Source organism: Sinohyriopsis cumingii, unplaced genomic scaffold, assembly GCF_028554795.1.
Source record: "Sinohyriopsis cumingii isolate HCF-2022 unplaced genomic scaffold, ASM2855479v2 utg002028l, whole genome shotgun sequence".
Taxonomy (NCBI): Eukaryota; Metazoa; Mollusca; class Bivalvia; order Unionida; family Unionidae; genus Sinohyriopsis; species Sinohyriopsis cumingii.
In genome coordinates this window covers 505,840-528,624 of record NW_028316110.1, presented here as the reverse complement: position 1 = coordinate 528,624, position 22,785 = coordinate 505,840, and the positions used below count along the sequence as shown (strand labels likewise).

Here is a 22,785-nt window from a genome sequence, read left to right as displayed (position 1 = left end):
ACGGAAATATGCCTTTTTGCGTTAACCTTACTAAGTGGAATTTCTCATAATCTTACTTACACTCTCATATCTTTTCGAAGCTGTTATGTATGTATGCATGTATGTATGTTGTTGTTGTATATTTACTAAATTTACCATAAAAAAACGGCTTTTAAAGAGTTGGTATACAACAATTTGTTATACCATTACTGTTGGTATCTTGAATTGAGATCCGCCAATGGCGCATTAATACGCATAAAAGAACATTGCTAAAACAACAGTAGGCTATCCCTTCTATACATGAATGATCAATTTCCACTGATTAATCATTAGCGACATAAGAGATAATAAGGAGAAAAATATTCAATGTTTTCTAAATAAACTAAACTTGGTACACAATTTCCTGAAAATCCTGTCTGCTTTCCGCCTCTCTCTCTCTCTCTCTCTCTCTCTCTCTCTCAGAAATAAAATAATCCGAAACATACAACCTACAAGAACCTGGTCGTAATGGTATGTATACACTTTCCATGGGACTTATTTACAGTGTTCACAATACCAATGATACAAAGTTGCATTAGCTTGTCGAGACTATACCGTAATTTTTTTATTTTTCTTAACACTTATGTCTCACACTGTGTTGGATAGTCACTCATCAGACTAATCGACCAACAGAGAAACTTAAGGACAGTCGATAAAAAAATCTAAAATGATTTTATAGTAATTCTTCTATCCCCCACCCATCACCCAAACCACCCGGAGTTTCATCTGCGTCATGCGACGATGTTTCTAGAACAATTAATGATAATACAATTTAATGACAAACTGACCAGTGAAAAGGAGAAATAATGAGATTAGGGATTAAAAAAAGGTTGTAGTCGATAACCTTACTTAAAGCAGAATGATGACTCAGAGCAAGTGGAAATACATTTAAATATTTGAATTACCTCTTGCTGATTCCTCGTGTCGCGTCGTTTTTATTACACAGTCGTTTCAGTACATTCGCCGGTAAGGGAATGGGTTCAGTGTTCAAGAAGGTAACCATGATGTGATTGTAGTGCTCTGCTTACTTCATGTAAACCACCTTTCATATTTAAATCATAAATGCATAGTATTTGTATTTAATCAATACAAATGAAACTGTAAGCTCAAAAAGGAAAAAAAGAAACTTAACAATTTGCAAAGATGATTGTGTGTAGCCGCAAAAGGTTTTTGAACTACATTTTGTAGCGGAAACGTTGGGTAAGCCTCGTTTCCGTTTAATGAAACATTTGTTCATCTTGAGGTATATCAATTATACAACTTTCATATGAGGAAATAATATTAAGATATTTCCCTCTGTTTGGTGTGTATTTGTAATTCTCTATCGTAATCTCCATATACCTAGGAATCCGGAGTGACGCTGTACATAGATGAGAATCAAAAACTGAGACGATATTGATGAGGGTCTGCAATCATGAATACCTATATCAGCGACTTTGTATATTGTTTTAGCAATTTTCTGTCACTGATCATTTAGAATTATAACTGTATAATTAATTGTACCTTTCTGTTTCTTTTCAACAATTACTGTCATTCTGCACGACCACATCACAATCTCATGAGTTGATGTATTGAAAGCCTCCACGTTTTCGTAAGCCATTATGTCGTCTTTGTACACTTGTTCTGTATGTAAAGTACGATTAGAACAAACTGATCAGTTATTAATTGTTTAATTATATATCCCTAAATATCGCGGTGACATTATTCGGTATAATACATACATATGATTAGAACCGTTATGGAATAGCATGTTAATTTCATTTCAGCAAAGAGAGTGTGATTTCAGTTGGAAATGTAGTCGAAGTTACAGTACAATTTAACAGATTATATAAAGTATTGGAACGTATAGCACATGTTATTTAATTCTGATTTGCAGAACTAATAAAGTACATTTTGAGGAACTTCAAGATACAAAAATGTAAGTATATATTTTGCCATTTATTTTACGTGCTAAACAAGGCACCTTTATGCCTTTCACTTGCGTGCTTTTTGCAGGGACCCCAGTGATGTGCATGACCTGTATGGCTTCTATTACTTGCCTAAATCCGAAACATCGTATCAAGAAAGTTAACGTGGAAAATTGCTAAGCGGTAGATGTGATAGTCCTTTCAGCAAGCGGAAATAAACATTCGTCATCTGGGCTTATGTGCTCTCTAGCTCATACTTTCCGACCAAAACCGTGAGTTGCATTTTTATTCTCGAATTTAGTACTTCCACTTATAAAATGGTAGTATCTGATAGATATGAGACAGCCCTTGGCCTCAGTATGATTTTCTATGCTATTTGCATAGACCCGAGTGAGGAATGGTCATAGTCTGCAGCATTCTATTCGCAAAAAGTTAAGAACCTTTTTCCAAAAACTGTTTTTAAATTATAATATGCTTATTTCAATGCTGCGTCTCTTAAGTCAATTGTGGACATTGTTAATATCACGTTCATTCATTTGCTTGTTTTAATGTATAATTTATGACGTAGCAAACTCGTCCACATCATTAACACTATCGTGTTTACTTTCAAGTGGACAAAAGAGCTTGTTAGTTCATACAAATATAACAAACCAAACGCTAACGCATCTGCTATATGATCGTGCATTGTTTAAAATCAAAGTAATTCTAAATACACAATATTATATTTAGACACACGTATCGTGTAATATAAAGTACAGCATAATGGAAAAATCTGACAATGGAAAGTTAACGGAGAAGAAAAAGAGCAGATAAAAAGGCATTACACTATGCCGTAACATTATTGAATAAAATAGATAAGAAATGGATGGATAAAGAACAATATGTTTTGATCAGAGTGGGATTTTTTCTTCTGTTAAATAGGGAATTGCGTAAGTATGAATGAAATTGCGTTTGACGCTATTAAACAACTTTATAACTTGGAAACAGTTCAGAAGTTGAAATGTTTGATTATCAAATAACTGATTACCTCTGTATATATATATATATATATATATATATATATATATATATATATATATATATATATATATATGCGCGCGTGTATGTGTATGTGTGTGTTCTACATTAGGATAATTTGCCAGAAATCTTAAACACCTTTTTTCGCTTTCATCTTCTTCATCGGTTTTAGCGGTTTTGCGTCAGGAGTAAGCTTTCTCACAAGGTCATCACACCCCATCTCCCTCAAGACGTCTACGAGGGCAAATAGTGCTCTGCCGCCTTTGTCCAACACCTCCTTTAGGAAGGTGACTGCTCTAGCCCGCCTTCTAAGCCGTTTTCCTCGTAGATCCTCGAAAAATTGCTTGTTTAGAATTTCTCTCTCCATAAAAATTTCTTCAAACTTAGATGGATCGATTTCATCCACAATTGATTCATAGTAGTTAAGAATATTCTCTTTGATTCCTTGCAAATTTCCTGCAATGGAATTTAAGGTTTTGCAAATTTAAACTTACAGTGTTTGTTTCATATTTCAACATATCATATATTTTCTATAGAGACTATAAATAATTTGAATAATTGCTGATTACTATAATTTCCTTGACATGTTTCTAATCGATTTACCAGTTTGATCGCTAAACAGAAGTTACAAAGAAATCGATTGGTATTTGCTGCGTGGATTGCAAAGTGAATTCACTTCATGTAAATTTGACTGGAAATTGTACGGCTTATATGGTTAGCAGTGCACACGAGCAGTTGTGATATCTAATTGTTACTTACTGTATATCGAACCTGAGTGTAGAAGTCTGTCAAAGAGGTTAGTCTTTGTTTTGCTTTTCAATGTGTCAATACAACATTGTCTGCTCTTTGGATCTCTGTCTAGTAAACATTTCAGGAAGAAGTCTGCAGCCTTAATCTTATCTTTAGGCAACAATCTTTTGAGCTCAATAATCTCCCCTTCTCCGAACATTTTATTTAACTGTTTATTTTCCAAAATCTCGAAAATCAGTGTTTGGACTTCAATTTCTTCTCGAAGAAACGCTCGGTTGTCTTTCATCAGCTGTATCAAGTCTGTCTGAGGCTCTCCGGTTTCTGCGCGGGAAAGATAAAAAACTCTAATAGGCTTTAGCTTGCACATGATTCAACTTCCTTTGTTGAAAGTGATATTCGAACAAGTATATTAGAGGTGAAGATAGATTAATGATCCACCAGAGCGCATGAGAGGTGGCACAAACGTGCAAAACGGTAGCTTATTAACTTTTTTACCTCGAGCTTTATATTCTTTGTCGAGAAATGAAGTTTTGAATATGTAATTGAAATTTATTATACGCCCATGACAGGACACGTTTTATCTATTTCTTAGAACAATTTTTGAAGAAAATAATGGTCGTGAGGAATAATAGGTAACGTTTACTTTTTTAAATTTTAATTGAATAAATATAGGATGTTGTTTAATTTCATAGGTTTTTGCGTTGAATTACTGCTTAATCAATCTGCAACGCTTTGCAACAGTGACATACATTAAAAGAACAAATTCAAGATATGCGATGATGTGACAATCAGAGATTGAATAAAGATATTCGTCTACGTGAAGCCCTATATCACTTAAACGTTGAAAGACAAATAATATATATTCACGTTCCATGCACGTTCCAAGGTTTTATTTATATTTTCTGCCCTGCTTGAAAAACTTATACCTTCGATCCCTAGTGTCTTCTCACGATAGGTGACCTTCAGATCTATGCACAGTTCCCCTTCAGGAAGAGAGGAGACAATATCCTTCTCGCGTAATAAATCCAACACGAACTTTTCCATTTTGCCCTTGTTGCAGTATTTTAACAATTTATGATATGCATCCGCGCTTTGAGGCCAAAGATAGACCACAACACAACCATGTTCTGACTTTATAATCTTACAGTCTGTTGGTTTCAAGGATACTTGAAGCTTGATTGCATCGTCAGCAGTATTTATAAACGTGATGATTTCAAGTTCAGCTGCATCCACTGATTGTCCAGATTTTTTCAAACTCAGTTTTAAGGTGCTGTGACCATCTCTGGATAATGGCACTGAAATTATTGAAATTTATTACATGTCAGCACATTACATGCTTTCAACATTTTGAAACTCATTTTCGCACAAGTTCCAACCTAGACATCAGTTCAAAAGCATTATGCATGTCAATGCATGTTTAAGTTCTGACTCGAAATGTAAAGAATGATTTCAACAAGAAAGTGCTTGGTGTCTTAAATGATGTTATATAAGCTATTTTCTAATATTTATATTCTGTGTCAGGAAAAGGATTTTTATATCTGCAATGCAACTCATTAAACCACAAGCTGTAAGTTATTACAAAGCGGGAAGCTTATGCTATTCGACTGATTTATGTGGAACAATTGCTTGGAAACAATATATAAAAACGTTTGCTAGTTCGGAGATGACCTTTCTCAAAGAGGTTTTCCTCTGTCGTCTTCAACTCTTGCATTACCTTTTAAAGAGCTTGCATCTTTGATGACCGTCGTAGCCTTAACTTTGAAGACAGTGTCCCTCTCTTCTTCGCCTGCAATGACGTTCACATATACACATACACTTACAGACAGACAGACAGACAGACAGACACAAACACATATATATGTATGTATGTATATATATATATATATATATATATATATATATATATATATATATATATATATATATATATATAAATTATAAAATAAATTATAAAATAAACAACACCAACACGTAGAATGTCTTTACAATATAAAATCAAAAATAGAAATGAAGATATCATTCCTTTTGTTATTGAATATATTCCAAGTTTGCCTAATATAGGTAAGATTATCAATAAATATTGGGATTTATTAAACTTATCATGTAAAGCAAGTGTTAAATCGCTACACGAAAGCAAACCCACACTTGCTTATAAAAAGACTAAAAATCTGAAAGATTTCCTAACTAATTCCAAATTAGAAAAACCATCATATAAAATAGGATCATCAACTAAATGTAATAGACCTAGATGTTCACACTGTTCATTTATTAATGAAAATACTTCTTTCAATAGTAATAATACGAAAGAAATTTTTTAATATGCGTTGTGACATTAATTGTGCAACATCAAATGTTATTTATTTGATAACGTGCAAAAAATGTGGCATCCAATATGTTGGACAAACCAGTCAACAAATATCTAAACGTATGAACCAACATAGATCAGAAGAAAAAAAATTATATCGATCAATCATTTTCATCTCATGTTGCCGCACATTTTAACAAAAATTCCCATACATTGCAAGATTTCTCCTTCCAACCTATTGTTAAAGCTGATTCTGAAATGGAACGTCTACTAAAGAAAACCTATTGGATTCACCGACTTAATACGGTATATCCAAAAGGTCTAAATTCAAAAACACTATATGACATTTAGTAATTTTTTATTAATTTTTAATTTTTTTCTGAATTATGTCCCCTGTTTACAATTAGATATGAATATTTCATATTATTTTACTTTGCAGAAAATCTTAATTGGTAAAAGTATAATCCAATAACATAAAAATAAGTTTACTAATTCTTTAAAAATGAAATTGAATTTGTAATTAATTATCAATATAATATGATTAATTATTTATAAAATACTTGATAGTAACCGTAATGCACACCATATTTTTATTATATTTTTATTAAATAAATTGAGTTCTGATAACCACTCTAACAGCTATAAAGATTATACTAGTATATATGTTGATTACACTTATCTTTGTATTTTTTTTTTTTTAATGTAATTTATGTTCTTTTCATCTAATAAGCGTGTATTATACATAATACTAATATTACTAAAACTGTTTATCTCTATTTCTTAATAAACTATATATGTGTGTGTGTATGTATGCCTTATAAACCTTAGCAATGAGTCCTGAAATAAGGGTCATTCATGGAATATCAAATATTAAAATTTTCGAACAGAACAACTGACGAGTGTTAACTTTTTAATCATTATGCGTCGAATACATGTCTCGCGAATGGAAAATCAGCAGCTTTAGTCACGCATTAGTTTTATTCTCGATATCTCAATCAATCATGTCCTAAATGACCTAGAAAAGTTTAGCTTGAAACAATAAATTGCAGTAAAATTATCACGGGCTATTTTAAATGCTTTTCAGTTAGTAGGTCTAGCAGGTATAGATTTACAGTCCCTTGAAAACAATTTCATCATCAAAATTTTCACCAACTGGTCAAAATATCACAAAGAAACCTTCTTTGACTTAAAGCTAGAGTTTCAGGATCTGTTTGGTGTTTCTAAAACTTAAGTTTGAATGAAAGTTCAGACGTATTTACGTTGGAAATAATTACAGATACACTGCATTCTCGCTGCACATATTTGCTCCTTTAACAAACTGTCTTTTAAATGATATTTGTATTTCTCTGTCCAAAGAGACGTTCAACTTGAATCACTATTTGTATGAAAGACTTGTCAAATATAGCCATAGGTGAAAATTGATATATTTGTGTGCTTACGGAGCCGATCTTGCCTTAAAGAGGACATTAAAAACCTTTAGCACTGTGGACGTAACAAAATGTCCATAACATGTTGTAGATCTTTCAAAAAATTAAAAACATTCCAAACGTGTTTAAAGTTCTTATAACTCTGAAAATATCCATTTGATAAAATTCACTAAACCTTGAAGTTTGGAAATTAAACTTATGGAACAACGTGAGCTTACAGTATCCATAAACGTTACTTCAATATTATAATTAACATATAGCCTATGGTCAGAGTAAACACTGAAAAATAATATAAAAGAATATCAGTCTGATGAGCTGGGGCTGATTTGTTATCAATAAAATAATATTATCATTTAAAATTACTAGTGTAGAAAGGTATTGTACTATTGTTGCAATGGAATGCATCTGGGATATTGTTGTTGTTTGATGTGCAAAACACGTACAATCACTTTCCAAGACATTTTTCAAGCTACATTCATCGTTGAGGAATGTTTCCAGCTGCTTTACAACGTCCTTGTCTTCTGCTGTACCAGACTCTTCAAGAGCAAACATAAGGATAGACAACGACCGCGGAAGGTGTTTCTTTATTGTTTTCATGAGCTTCTTTGCCATCTTCATCCTTTCTCCCCAACATAGAAATATGACTTCATACTCATCCACAGAGAAGATGTTTTCTTGCATAAAGAAATCAATTATATATTGAGGTGAAATTTCCGTTATCAGAAAGTTTTCTATCTTCGGCCACGCTTTCAAAATAATATTTTCATTCCATTTTTGAATGTAGGGTCTTTCTGTAAAGAAAATTCAAGGAACAAATGTAAGGCATCTTTGAGGATGATGTGATAGAGCTTAAAGTACAAATCTCCAACTGATTCTGTATAAGAAACAAGAGATGGACATATTCAATATATATATATATATATATATATATATATATATATATATATATATGTGTTAATGTAACAGAAGGTCAGAAAAATATCCTTGCCTTATAAATGGAATAAATAAAGTATGGATATTTCTTTGATCTTCTGCTGTATTAACTAACCCACACGGCCATTTGCTCATCCCATCATCCCAACGACAGAGAAAGTCAAATATAATGTGTATATGCACACGAGAACTTACTCACTAGGCAAATGGAACGTAACAGTCGTCAATATGTATAAACCCTAAATGAACACCAAGCAGAGATTCAAGCGCTTATTTCTTTATCTCCAATTATCTTTTAAGGACACATGGTCATATGAAAGAACTTTACCTGTAATGAGACCAATATCATTAACGCGTTAGAGAGCATTATAATGTCAGTGATGTTGCTTCCCCTGTCATTTTTTCTCTCGGAATTCTTCACTACTATTTATAGTTTTCCTGACATTTTTGTCAGATATTCACCATTAAAAAATTAGTAAGCAATCCCAAAGAAGTAATCATATAAGATCCTTTCTCAGGTATTAGCGACGTGACCTCCCTCTCCAAGCAGGAACCCTTTTCATGGAAAGTAAAGTCTCCCACTGGAGGTTTTTTTAAATGCAATCATATGCTTATTTACAAGTACAAAGTGTCATACACATAAAAACACACTTAGAGGAAATCATAAGTCATTTAACTAATGGTGTGGGGGTGAGGTTCATATTTTTATGCACAATACAGTGATCATCATGAAGAAAAGACACGAGGACCTGAGGTGGCATTGACATGCCGTCTTACAGGTATGCACGTCGTGACACACGATGCAGGAAACAGCAATCTCCGAAGAAGTTGAGAATTTATTAGGATAAAGCTCGTCAAAGCTGTTGACTTGAATTGTAAAACAGGTCATAGACATGGAAGTGACATTTATAGTTATATCATTGTTCGCCATAACAAAGCCAGGAGTCCATTGTCAATCTTAAGTCCAGATAAATGACTAGAGTTTGCAATGGATCTTGAAAACCCACCCGTTCACAGATTCAACCTTTGCAATAGCTTAGACGAGTACTGCCCGCACCTACTAGCGAAGAATGGGACATATGCCATGAAGCTAGACTAACAAGAAAGATGAAAGCCAGCCGGAAGTCCCTACTGAATTTCTGAAATCAAAATCCTAGACCAAAAACGGATTCTGAAACGTGCGATCCCTACATAAGACAGACAAGTTTGCTCAGACCATTAAAACAATGATAAAGTGCAACATCAGTCTAGTAGGTGTCCAAGAAAATGATTGACATAATCAGGAAGACAAACCTCATTACTGGAGACACAATACAGTGGTCTGGAAGACAGGGTGACACACTCGAAGAGGACATTGCTCGTATTATGATCACGAAAATGACCCGATGTCTATAGACTGGGGGCCGTTGAATTAATGACTCCATTATGCAACATTCAAAGCAACGTTTGTAAAGCTGTCTGTAATTATTTGCATGGCACATCCAGAGGAAAAGGAAAAAAGAGCCTAAACATTGAAATGAAATGGGAATCATAATTGGAAATGGCTCCAGTCGTTATAAGACAAGTGAAGCCAACACACTGATTATTGGAGAAACTATCTTCAAGCATTAAGATATCTAGCAAATAACTTGGAGACCTCTTGATGGGTGAACTCAAACCCAGATTTACCTATCATCATTAATGGAAACAATGCAGATTAAATACACATAACTCTCTCTCTCTCTCTCTCTCTCTCTCTCTCTCTCTCTCTCTATATATATATATATATATATATATATATATATATCACTCTCTCTCTCTCACTCCCTCACTCACTCTCTATCTCACTGTCACTCTCTCTCTCTCTCTCTCTCACTCGATTATTTCTGCCAAAGACAAACGTTTTTGACTTTCGAATCATAAGGCATGATCAAATAACTCATGGAAGCTTTAAACTCTACTTGTCCCACTTTCATGTCGATGATTCTGGTTCCATTCATGATGACTTGGGGAGACTGGTTGCAATGTTCTGTATAGAATTGCAGAAGAAATTTTCCATACGTATCCCGATAAATTGTACGCCATTCAAACGATGGTAGTCTCCATAACGTTCAATGTCCTCTTGGCTCCACGTGTCGTCGATAGTGCCTAAGATCGATTGTGCAAAATCGGAAAGTATTAGATCTTCGAGAGTTTTTTCACGTCCTCCTAGAATGTTGCTACAGTTGGGAATGGGGCAATGAAAAAGGATACACTTCTCTCCCGACCTATGAGCCACGCAGAAATTAGGAATGTGAATGCTGGTCTCTTACATCTATTCGAAAATAAAAGGAATTAAATTCCCTTTCTACTTTTCCTGTTTCGATTTGTATTTTTGAATGTAGCATTCACGTTCCAATTCCACGATTTAATGATAAATATCATATCGTTTTGTTCCTGGACAAACGTGCGACTTGATATTATTAGTGGGTATGAGATGTGTGCAAGTAGAGCACAGCCTCAGGAGTACGCAGAATCTTCTGATGTAAACCTTGTGTTATGTAATATTGTTGGTAACACGTGGGGCTGACGAATGTTCGCCGATCAGACGAGAAGTGGATTCGTTCTTGTGCTTCGTGCAGACGGGGTTTTGATTCTAAACAACCGCGACATTTTATTCCGCATTGAATATGTTGCTCTCGATTGGAATACCAATAGCCACATTTTGCAACAATCGAAATGTTTGTAGTGATGATTGACATGAATGAATTTCCGTCTGGGAAAACATGCCATCGAAGCAACAAAAGTCCACGTACCGCTTGAGGGTGCACATTCAACGTATAGCGAGGAGATAAGATGCATTGCAGTTTTTTGATTTTTGGAATGTCACAGGAATTCTCCTCATCCTCCTCCTTTCGAGATAAAAGTCAAGATAATGGCTTTATCTGTCAGAAGAAATGACATTGAAGTCAGAATGTCCACAACGTCAAAGAAAGACAGGAGTAAAGAAAGACCAAGGTCGAGATAAATTGTATCATTGTCAGGAGAAAGGGCACTGGTCTTTATAGTGCCCTAAGAAAAAGAGAACAAGAAGAGGAGAAGATGACTTCCGAAAATGATGAAGAACTCCCATTAAGAAAGGCAAGAAAAGAAACAGAAGAAGTGAAAAACCGAAGAAGGACCTGTTCCAGTCAAGAAATTCAAAATAAGAGACATTGAGTGAAAGACGAAAAATGGTCTTTAATAAAGAATCATGAAATTGTATTGTGATTTTCAAAAAGTATCTTGGTCTTGAGTTTTATAACAATGACCTACACTCACGCACTCACACAGGTACATCATTCAAACATCATGGAAAAAAGAGGGATTTAAGTTACACTTGATTAGCAATCTTGGAATAGTCTCTCTTTTCAGAGTGGTGGGTGACCATGTAAAGGCTTGTTTGTGCTTGTTTTTTTTTACAAACACACGAACTGGCTGCAGGGAGTTTTAGCTGCCTCATACACTTGCCACGACCAAGTCGTACTTCTTCATATGCCAATGTGGATGATTGCTGGTCTCTCATGTGTAGTCATCGTAGAGGCAGTGATGACTCGCATGCAATGTTTGGCCGGGGAAGGTCTTTTTCTTTTAGGTCGAGGTAAAGAAGTCTGATACATTTGTCTCCGATAACGTAATTCTGTCAAAATGTCTATTAGCATCGTCACCGCTTGACATTCACCATCCTTCTTTCCCTTGCACTTACGCTTTTCTTCTTCCTCTCGTTGTCTTCTTTCCTCTTCTTATGGTGCTGTTGAATGAGAAATGGTTTGTTCTACTTCTTTCTGTTGTTGTAAACATTTATCCAATTCTTCTTTCTGCCTCTGTCTAAGATAGGATGTAGCTGACCGACATCCGGGTGGGTAAGGAATCTCTCTCTCCCTCTTTCTCTCTCCCTCCCTCCCTCTCTCCCTCCCTCTCTCTCTCTCTCTATCACACACAGAGATACACACACAAAAAAGCAAAAGGTACGTTACGTATGCATATTTTCACAGACGCTGTCGAGAAAAGTTACATAGGTCTAATTTGCATTCAGTTTTAATTGGGATTTATCGATGATATGTTTTTAAAATAGAATGGGCAGCACTTTTGTGTTTGTCTGGGGATTTGGGGACGGGATGGGCGGGCAAGAATTGATATTAATCATGAGGAGCACCCACCTCCACAACTTAAGCTTTATTAAACGATCTGCTCTTTGCTCTTTTCAGCAAGACATGCTTTAATATCTCTCTCTTCTGTGAGAAAAAGAATATGTAGATATTAATATGGACATTATTGCAAAAGATAAGGAATATAAAATATTTTCTTTAATATGTGATGTTGAACACTAGTTAGGGCATTTCAGTGCCACTCCCAAAGCAAAACTAACGTTAGAGTTTAATTATACACGTATTTCCTTACTATGGATTCGCTTTGGTAACTTGGAATATATAGCTTTTGGACTTCCTTCAGGTGACGTCACATGAAATAAGAACATTAGGAGGGTTGAAAAACACCAACATAGTCTTAACGGTCAATAAGACCTATTATTACACAGGATACACAAAACATGAGGTCAATATAAAAACTTAAGGAGTATTGTTCAAATAATGCACATGCAAGTATAAAGTAAGCCACCCATAGCACCACCCACATTGGGTTGTTGCTACGAAACTCATTCTAAACCTGTTTCCGATGATCGAAGAAGAAAGGATGGATGAGCAAATGAGGCTGTACATATGATTACTCTTTTATTTGCGTGGACGCAGATGCCAGGGGGAGGGGTGGTATCACAGCTTTTCTCAGCTTCGTCGAAGCGATCTAAGTAGGAAATAAGCGGTAGTAGAGACATTTTCTTAAATATATAAAACAGAAATAGATGAAAAATAATGAAAGATAAATATAAAAATTGACTAATTTTACTGTAAGGACAATAGCAAGTCCAGTGCAACGTAAACTGTTGTGTCCTGTTTTTTAAAGAACATGGCAGTCATGCATGACATTTTCAAAGATATGTTAATGCCACACAAGGCAGCTGCTATATTTCATAAGAATTGTTCATGGTGAGACGGTTGATTCAACAGTCATCTAGATTTATTTGGTTTTAAACCATACATGTCTGAGCTGTCTTCGCCTAATATATTTCGTTATCACATAAACCTCTTACCTCTGCGGAAATTTAAATTTTCATATGCTACAAAGCCTTCAGATTCCCTACCATCATCTGAAAAGGAAATGATTTAATGAAATGAATCTGTTTGGTCACGGTATTCTAAAGAACATCGCAAACACAGTATCCTTGAATCATGCAAAGATAATAATCCTAATAGTTAACCCGTATGCTGTATTAAGTATGTCTTAGTTGCCTACATAAATAAACGAAAATCAGTGATTTAGGTCAAGCAGAAAGGGAACTTAATTTTGGACGAGTTCAAGTCCAACATACGATGTTACATTACCAATAGCATATAATAAAAGGAAAAACTATATATATATATATATATATATATATATATATATATATATATATATATATAGAGAGAGAGAGAGAGAGAGAGAGAGAGAGAGAGAGAGAGAGAGGGAGTGAGAGAGAGATTGTTATGGACAGTTATATGGATATATTTATAGTTATGGTCATAATGTTGCAAAACCTACTGTGTCAAATGGCCTAGTGACCATTGATAATAGAGACGAGTTATTATGAATCCAAACTTCAATTCCAGAACAGATCCAAAATTGAAGACTATGAGGTGTTTGTTAAGCCTGCGAAGTGCTGATGTGTCAACAGTTTCTTGTGAAATATTTTATTTGAACCTAATAGACAAACAATTAAATTAAATATATATAACATCATGAAGAAGTTATTTATTTATTGAAGGAGACATCTTGTTTTTGATCGACACTGAATAACCTTGACCATTTGTACCTAGAGCGACTTATCTCTCTTGCATGTCAATATGAGATAAGGTGTATCATACCGACACTAAGGTGGGTAAGGGATCTCTCTTCTTTCTCTCTCTCTCTCTCTCTCTCTCTCTCTCTCTCACACACACACACACACAGAGTACGTTCCATACGTACATTTTCACGGACGCTGTCGATAAAAATTACATAGTCTAAATTGCATTCAATTTCATTTGAGAGTTATCGATGGCATGTTTTTGAAGCAGCATACACATCAAATGCTTGGCTTTTTGTATTTGTTTGTCTGGGAATTTGGGGGTAGGATCGATTCGTTATTGATATTTATCACAAGCAGTACCAACCTCCCCAGTTTATGCTTTAATAAAAGATTTGCTCTTTGCTCTTTTCAACAAGACTTGATTTAATTCTCTCTCCCTCTCTCTCTCTCTGAGAAAAAGAACACTTTAGTGCCACCACCAACTTTAGAAATCGGGATATAATCGTAAAAAACAGTTCTACTAAGCGACGTTAATGTTTTAGTTTAATCATACACGTATTCCTCCGCTATGGATTTCATTTTGGTTATTTAGACTATATGCAAGTGTAGGGGCTGCTCATGTATTGATTTCATGACCAATGGTCAATTTGAGCCATGTTATGATTCTCTGCAAGAAAATAATAATAATAATAATAATAATAATAATAATAATAATAATATAATCATAATGATCATTTATTACAGGGCTAATACTTTAGAAAATCTAAGAGCTTTACAATATTACATAGCATATACGTACACACTGAAAAGATTACAAAACAAACAAAATGAAAGTACGAAACAAAACACATACTGCCAATAATGAAGGAAGTAAACATTATTAAGTCTTTAAGTCTGTTCTTGCAGTCGAAATTGCTAAGGTTTAGCAGTACTCCTGAATGAGATCAGAGTGTCCTTGAATATAAGCTCAATGGGCAATTTGTTCCACGTAGTCGGGCACCTGGAACGTAAAGGAATGTTGTCCGCATGACTTGATTTTAACAGAGATTTACAAGCGTCAGACGAGACGTGCAAGTTTCCAGATCGAACGTGTAGACTATGAAGATTACAGAGCAGAGGATTGGTATGCTCAGTATTTAATATTCCAACTTTTTGAGGTTTCTGTAGTAGATGCTGAGACGAACCAGATATAAGTGAATTACGATAATGAACTACTGAAAGTACGAAGAAACACGCAAGTGATTTGTAGCATCAACTGAAAGAAACTTGCGAATGGACCTGTTGCGTCTCAGATCCAGATATGCAGCAATGAATGTGTTCATTAAATGTTGGTGTAATGCGAGCGTACTGTCAAGATTGACACCTAGGTTACGTACTGACTGTGTGAATTTAATGATGTTTTTGCTGTTACTTATTGTTTGAGATAGGCTATGTGAATGAGAAAGTCTTTGCGTGGTGATAGGGTAGCTTCATTTCTATCATCATTCATCTGCAGCGTGACACGTGTCATCCATGACTTCACATCGGATATGCACCTCTCAAAGCTTTGGATGGTAGTTCCATCTTCAGTTGCGTTGCTAGGTTTGTATATTTGGGTGTCTTCAGCGTACGCTTAGTTGGTGAGACACTGGATGTCAATGTATGACGCTTGACAGTGTATAGAAGGAAGAAAATGGGGCCAAATTCAGATGCTTGTGGAACAGCTTGTGGAACAGCGAAACAAAGAATAAACCGGCTTGAATGTTTTTCATTTACTGACAATTTGTGTCCTGTTTGCTAATTATGAACTGAAGCATCGTAATTCTTTATGGTGAGTACTAAATACGTGATGTAGGCGGTGAAGCGATATATCACGGTATATTTTATCACATGCGGCAAACAAATCAAGGAGGATGACGACTGAAATTTTAATACGATCCAAAGCAGAGAGAAGATCGGTAACTACTCTCAGAAGGGCAAATTGAATACTATGGCCAAAGCAATATGCAGAATGTACATTGCCAAAAAGTCTATTTCGATTTAGATGAGATAAAATTTGGAATAAAGCAACTTTTGTAACATATTTTACACGAATGAGAGGTTAGAAACAGGGTGGCAGTTCTTTAAATCGTTAGGACCAAGTGTGGGTTCCTGCAACAGAATCTTTACAGTAGCAGTTATGAAAAATGATGGGGATACCACCGATGAGAAACAAATAATGATAACATCGGTTAGTGAAGGCAATATTAAATTTAAGCACTCAAGCAGCAGAGTCGTCGGAATTGTCTCGAATTCACATAACTTCGGGGTGCTCTTTAGCATGATTGTATGTACCAAATCGATAGAAATAGGTTCAGTTATCGATACCATAATGATATTTTGCACGTATTCATGCATGCAGAGAAAAGTATGTTTCAAACGGTTTATTTGACACATGTTTCAAAAGGATTTTAATTATTTTGTCATTGTTTGATGCAACATTTTATTATAAAACTGACTATTTTACGGGGATTTTTAACCTCATTGAAGTATGAACCGAAAAACTTAAGGACGATCCAGTTAGCGGAACATCGTTTTTTTTCGATTCATACAGCAAACAAATAAATGCTCAATCTTAAACAATTTAGGAATATTGGCAATATTTCGATCACGTTCAACATAATTTAAGCAAATATAAATATAACATTGTTAAGTAACAGCGATATTATGACAATGGGACATGATTCTAGAAATTGTTGTCTGTTTTAGGAATTAACAAAACGAGCTCACTATATTCAAAGGAGGGAATATTTTTATTTCCTGCCACGTTTAGAGGTGAAAAAAGAGACCTTGTAAGGGGAGGGTGTGAATTCGGAAAAATATCTTTTGAGAGCGTGTACGGGAATTTACCACCCTCATATCTTTCGTGCTTCCTTCAGTTGACGCCACATGAAATAATAACATAAGGAGAGTTGTAAAAACACGTACACCGTCCTAAAGGACAACAAAACCTATTAGTACACAGGATGCACAAACCCCGAGGTCAATCCAAACACTAAAGGAGTATTGTCCAAATAATGCACATGCAAATATAAAGTAAGCCACCTTTAGCACCATCCACATTGGGTTGATGCTAAGAAACCAATTCCAAACGGTTTCCGATGACCTAGGAAGAAAGGACGGAAGACATGAAATGAGGCTGTAAATATGAATGCTCTTTCAATTACTTGGACGCTGACTCTTGGGGGAACGGAAGAAAGACAGCTCACTTCAGCTAATTCGAGGCAAGCTAAGTAGGAAATCAGCGGTAGAAGAGGCATTTCCGTAAATATGCCAAACATAAATTAATGATTGTCAAATAATAATAATAATAAGGCAAGAAATAACTTGGTTTTGCCTTAGAACGATTTTACCATTTTTCGTTGTACATGTGTATAACGTTACCTAGAGTGAATAATTGTTTTTCCACGTAAGCGACTGTACTAGCATGTATCTCGTCGAAAATTACTTACGGCGAGAGACACCAATAGCACGGTATTCACGGGTATTTTACCCTGACTATTACTCACTCTCCTCTGGATTTAAGGTACATTACGTTTCTAACCGACACTGGTCCTTTTGGATCTTGTCAAAGAGTGAACGTTCTCCATTGTGTTACCCAGCTATAGGGGTAAGTGTTAAATTTATATTTTATTTGATATGTGAAGCTTATTCAGGTTTTAATGTCATATCGTGTAATGATACATTTACTACTACGCAGATTTGAAACGTTGTGAACTTTGAATTACAAGTTGCTATTAGAGTTTAATTTATTAGCATATCTCTAAAGATTTTTCAGATTCCATTATTATGACCAGTTTGGTTTTATTGTAGCTGTTCAGGAAGGTTTAGAGCTGACTGAAGATGTTCAGGGCTGTTTAGGGCTGACGGTAGCTGTTTATGGCTGACTGTAGCTGTTTAGTGCTGCGTGCTGTCTATACGTATGTGTATTCCTGTATATGTACGCGTGGTGGAGCCACGAATGTAGACGTAGCCAATAAAGGGGTTCTTTATGCTGTCTGTACGTATGTGTATACGTATGTCTGTACATGTGGTTGACCCGTGAAGGGTGTGAGCAGCCGATAAAAGTGTGGGCCAACCCAAGGACTCGGTGAAACTGTGTGGTTCATCAGTTTATGGATCATACGACTGTACAAGAGTCAAGAGTCGTATGTTTGTTCCAACTGATGTTTCAATTGAGTAGATTTTCAATTGCATGAGATTATTTTTAATCTTATTTGCATTATGGGAGATTATGTGAAATCTCACATTGCAAAATATAGGTGATTATGTGTATCTCTCTTATATCGCATAATATTATTTGAAACGTATTTGCAGCCCATGAGGTTATTTGAATCTCACTTTCCAAACGTAAGATTACATGAATCATATTTTCGTTTTGCAATGTGTGAATGTTTATGTAGAGTGATTGGATCAATCGTATGTTGAGGGCGTGAGAGAATCATTGTATTTATACACCATATATTTTTTCTTTATTAATTCATTTCATAAATTTCCATTTTTCACACACTGTGTTTGTATTATTCATTTAATCTAAAACCCACTCGGTTACAATTATGTTACAATGATAAACAATGAAAAAGAAATATATAATAATGAAAACAAAATATATAAGATTAACTAATTTTACTGTAAGGACAATAGCAAGTCCAGTGCTACGTAAGCTGGGTTATATTGTGTCCTGTTTCTTAAAGATCGTGGTTGTCATGCATTACATTTTCAAAGATATGTTATTGCCACACAAGGCAGCTGCTATATTAAATGTGACTTGTTCATGGTGAGACGGTTGATTCAACATTCATCTAGATTTATTGGATACATCTCATTGGTCTTAAACCATACATGTCTCAGACGTCTTCACCTAATACATTTCATTATCACATAAATCTCTTACCTGTGTGAAACTTCATATTTTCATATGCTACAGAGTCTTGCGATTTGCTCCCATCATCTGAAAAGGAAAGGATTTATAAATGTTACTCTCTTTGGTCATGATATTCTAAAAAACATCGTAAACGCAAAGACAATCCTAATTATATACAATGTTAGGTATGTATTAGTTGCATACAGAATTCAACGAAAATCAATGAAACAGGTCAAGCAGAACATGAACTTAATTTTGTACAAGGTCAAGTTCAAGATATGAAAATTCGTAAGAAATACTAAATACTAACAAACAGTTGAAAGGAAATACACATATCTATATATCTATATATATATATATATATATATATATATATATATATATATATATATATATATATATATATATATATATATATAAGGAAAGACAAACAGACAGAGACAGAAATTTATATATAGCTATATGGATATAGTTATATTTATGGTCATAATGTTTTAAAAACAACTGTGTCTATAGGCCTAGTGACCATTGACAATAAGGACAAGAGATTCTGAATCCCCCTTCCGCCACGCGCACACCTGAAATCACAAGCACAAAATTTAACAGTACAGTATACTATTGCACCACCATACTAATATTTCATCATACTCATGTCAGTGAGACAATTGGAGAGGGGCAAACTAACTACCTGGTCGTTACCGACCTAATACCTTAACCTTGTTTCACAAGTCACCAGAATTTGTTCCTAATTACACAATTCATTCTTAACCATTTCCAAAGTGTGTATATACAAACTATGCGGAAATAACGATACAGGTTTTTTTTAACACATTTCCACCCCAGTTTGCGCATTTGTCTCATTCATTCTTCATCTCATTGATATTGCGACCCATTTTTCATCACTTAGCAATAGTATAGGTCTTCAAAATACTAAAATTATAATATTTGGAACTCTAGCACCTCAACATATGCGATTATGGGTTTTGATCAATTACGATCCCTTGAACTCTCATGGTGTTGGGTTAAGACGATAGTGGGGTAGAAGATGGATCAGCATTATAATGTGACCTCCGACGTACCCAATTCTAACAGCTGAGGGTGCTAAATAGATTGTGGTTAAAATATCCTGACCTACAAGCATATGTTAATTTTAAAATCCGAACCTAAGGTCATTGTGATTATTATCTCCATGCCATCTTAGGAACCTCTATCAATTTTTAAAACGGTTAACGTTAAATGTCATTAAATCCAGTCGTGTTAGCCCATTTAATTACCCGTGTATGTAAAGCGAGTTCGATCAATTCAAACTCTTTAGACCTTCAAATCTGAATAGCAGATGGTTCTCGCAAGTACTCAGTCTTGGATAAATGTCCGTAGTTTGAGGATGCATGACAGATAGGGTGATCTCGTACACTAAGGAACATACTTTAGCGATGGTGTATGCTCCATCAAATAATCGAGGCCTCTGTGCTCCATTAATAGTTCTCGAAATCGGCAACACACACGACGCAAAATGTCAACGTCGCAGCTACAATGCTTTAATATTTCTTCCTTAAAGTCGAAGGGATCGTAAGTGTGAGAGCGGTACCGAATGAAGAAGGCTTCTCGTTGCTCTGTGTGCATATTGTCAGAGCTGTAATAGTGGGCCTCAGGCAAATGTGGCAGGATTGCATATTGCTTGCCTTAGGTATTGAAAAAGTATGGAAAATATCCTTCGGTCATTTCTGCCAAAGACAAACGTTTTAGACATTCGACTCTAAAGGCATGGCAACTAATTCATGGTATCTTTAAACTCAATTTGTCCCAATTTTATGAAGTGATTTTGTCTCCATTTATGGTGACTTGGGTGCATGTTCTGTATAGAATTTCGGAAGAAATTGTCCATCGGATCCGGAGAAATGGGGTAAGCCATTCAAACGATGGTTGTCTCCACGACGTTCAATGTCCTCTTGGCTCCACGTGTCGTCCATAGGGTTTAAGATGTATCGGGCGAAATTGAAAGTGCTAGATCCTGGAAAGACTTTATCAGGTCCTCCTGGAATGTTGCTACAGTGGGGGGGGGGGGGGGGGGGAGGGGGCAACAACAAAAATGCACTTCTATCCGACTCCATGAGCCAAGCAGAGATTAGGAGTGTTAATGCCGGTCTCCTGCATCCATTCGAAATCAAAAGAGATGAATTTTCTTTTTCTTTTGATCACACTGTTTCGATTTGTATTTTTGAATGTAGCATTCACTTTCAAATTTCACGATTTGGTGACAAATATAACATCGTTTTGTTCTTGAACAAACATGCACCTTGGTATTCTTAGTGGCATGAGATGTCTTCAAGTAGAACAGTCTCAGGAGACAGCTGACGTTTCTCAAGTGAAACTTATGTCATGTGATATTGTTGGTAACACGTGGGGCTGACAAAATATTTCCGACCAGCGGAGCAATGGATTAGTTCTTGTCCTCCGTGAAGACAGGGTTCAAAGGTTAAACAGCCCCGACTTTTTTGTACGCAGTGAATATGTGATCTTGATGGGCATACCAGTAGTCACATTTTTCAAAACAAAATCTGAAGAATCCTGTGATTTTGATAATAACATCGTGATGATAGACATGAATTAAATTCGGTCTGGGAAAGCAAGCCCTCAAAACACCAAAAGCCCACAAACAGCTAGAGAGTGCACTTTCAACGTGTAGTGACGTGATGAGACGCCTTTCAGTTTATGCATTTCAGAAATGTCACAGACCGTATCCGCCTCCTCTTCCTCACGAGATGAAAGTCAAGATACTTGCTATATCTGTCAGAAGAAATAAAATTGGACTACAGAATGTTCCCAACGTCAAAGCACGACAGGAGCAAAGACAGACAAAGATTGAGATACCTGTTATCATTGTCAGGAGAAAGGACACTGGTCTTTAGATTGTCTTACGACAAAGGGAACTGAGTTAAAAAAAAAAAAAAAAGGAGAAGATGACTTCCGAAAATGATGAAGAACCCATTCCCATCATTAAAGACAAGAAAAGAAACAGAAGTAGAGAAGAAGTCGAGTAAGAAAATGTGACAGTCAAGAAATTCAAATGGAGAGACATTGAGTGAAAGACGAAAAATGGTCTTTAATAGTGTGACGTGAAATTGTATTGTGATTTTCAAAATGAGAGAATATAGCATAATGAAAACGTAAATATATTTTGGTCTTGAGTTTTATAATAATATCCTACACTCACGCACTCACACAGGTACGTCATTCAAACAGCATGGGAAAAAGAGGGAGTTAAGTATTGCAATCTTGGAATAGTCTCTCCTTTTTAGAGTTGTTGGTGGCCCTGTAAAAGACCGTTTGTGTTCGCTTATTAACAAACTCACAAACTGGATGCAGGGAGTTGTAACTGGCCCATGCACTTGCCACGGCCAAGTCATACGTCTTCATCTGCCAATGTGGATAATTGCTTGTCCCTCATGTGTGGTCATTGTAGAGGTAGTGATGACTCGAATGCAACGTTTGGCCGGGGAAGGTCTTTTTCTTTTAGGTCGAGTTCAATAAGTCTGACACATTTGTCTCCGATAACGTAACTCTGCCAAAATGTATATTAGCACCGTCACCGCTTGACATTCACCATCCTTTTTCTCTTCTTTGCACCTACTCTTCTATTCTTCCTCTAGTATTCTTCTTTCCATTTC

The 22,785-nt window shown here is 35.5% G+C and overlaps 1 protein-coding gene across 3 annotated transcripts in view; it reads right to left on the bottom strand.

The window, feature by feature from the left end:
• The window catches only part of LOC149771215 (uncharacterized), a 67,522-nt gene that overhangs the window by 6,756 nt on the left and 37,981 nt on the right, over nucleotides 1-22,785 (bottom strand). For all 3 annotated transcript variants that reach the window (XM_089948709.1, XM_089948711.1, XM_089948712.1), the window contains 8 exons: nucleotides 19,148-19,204; nucleotides 13,501-13,557; nucleotides 7,868-8,215; nucleotides 5,407-5,478; nucleotides 4,619-4,987; nucleotides 3,702-4,013; nucleotides 3,081-3,398; nucleotides 1,522-1,641 (listed from right to left, as the gene is read on the bottom strand). In XM_089948709.1, coding sequence (XP_089804835.1) covers nucleotides 1,522-1,641; nucleotides 3,081-3,398; nucleotides 3,702-4,013; nucleotides 4,619-4,987; nucleotides 5,407-5,478; nucleotides 7,868-8,215; nucleotides 13,501-13,557; nucleotides 19,148-19,204 — 1,653 coding nt within the window. The remainder of the gene's footprint in view (nucleotides 1-1,521; nucleotides 1,642-3,080; nucleotides 3,399-3,701; nucleotides 4,014-4,618; nucleotides 4,988-5,406; nucleotides 5,479-7,867; nucleotides 8,216-13,500; nucleotides 13,558-19,147; nucleotides 19,205-22,785) is intronic.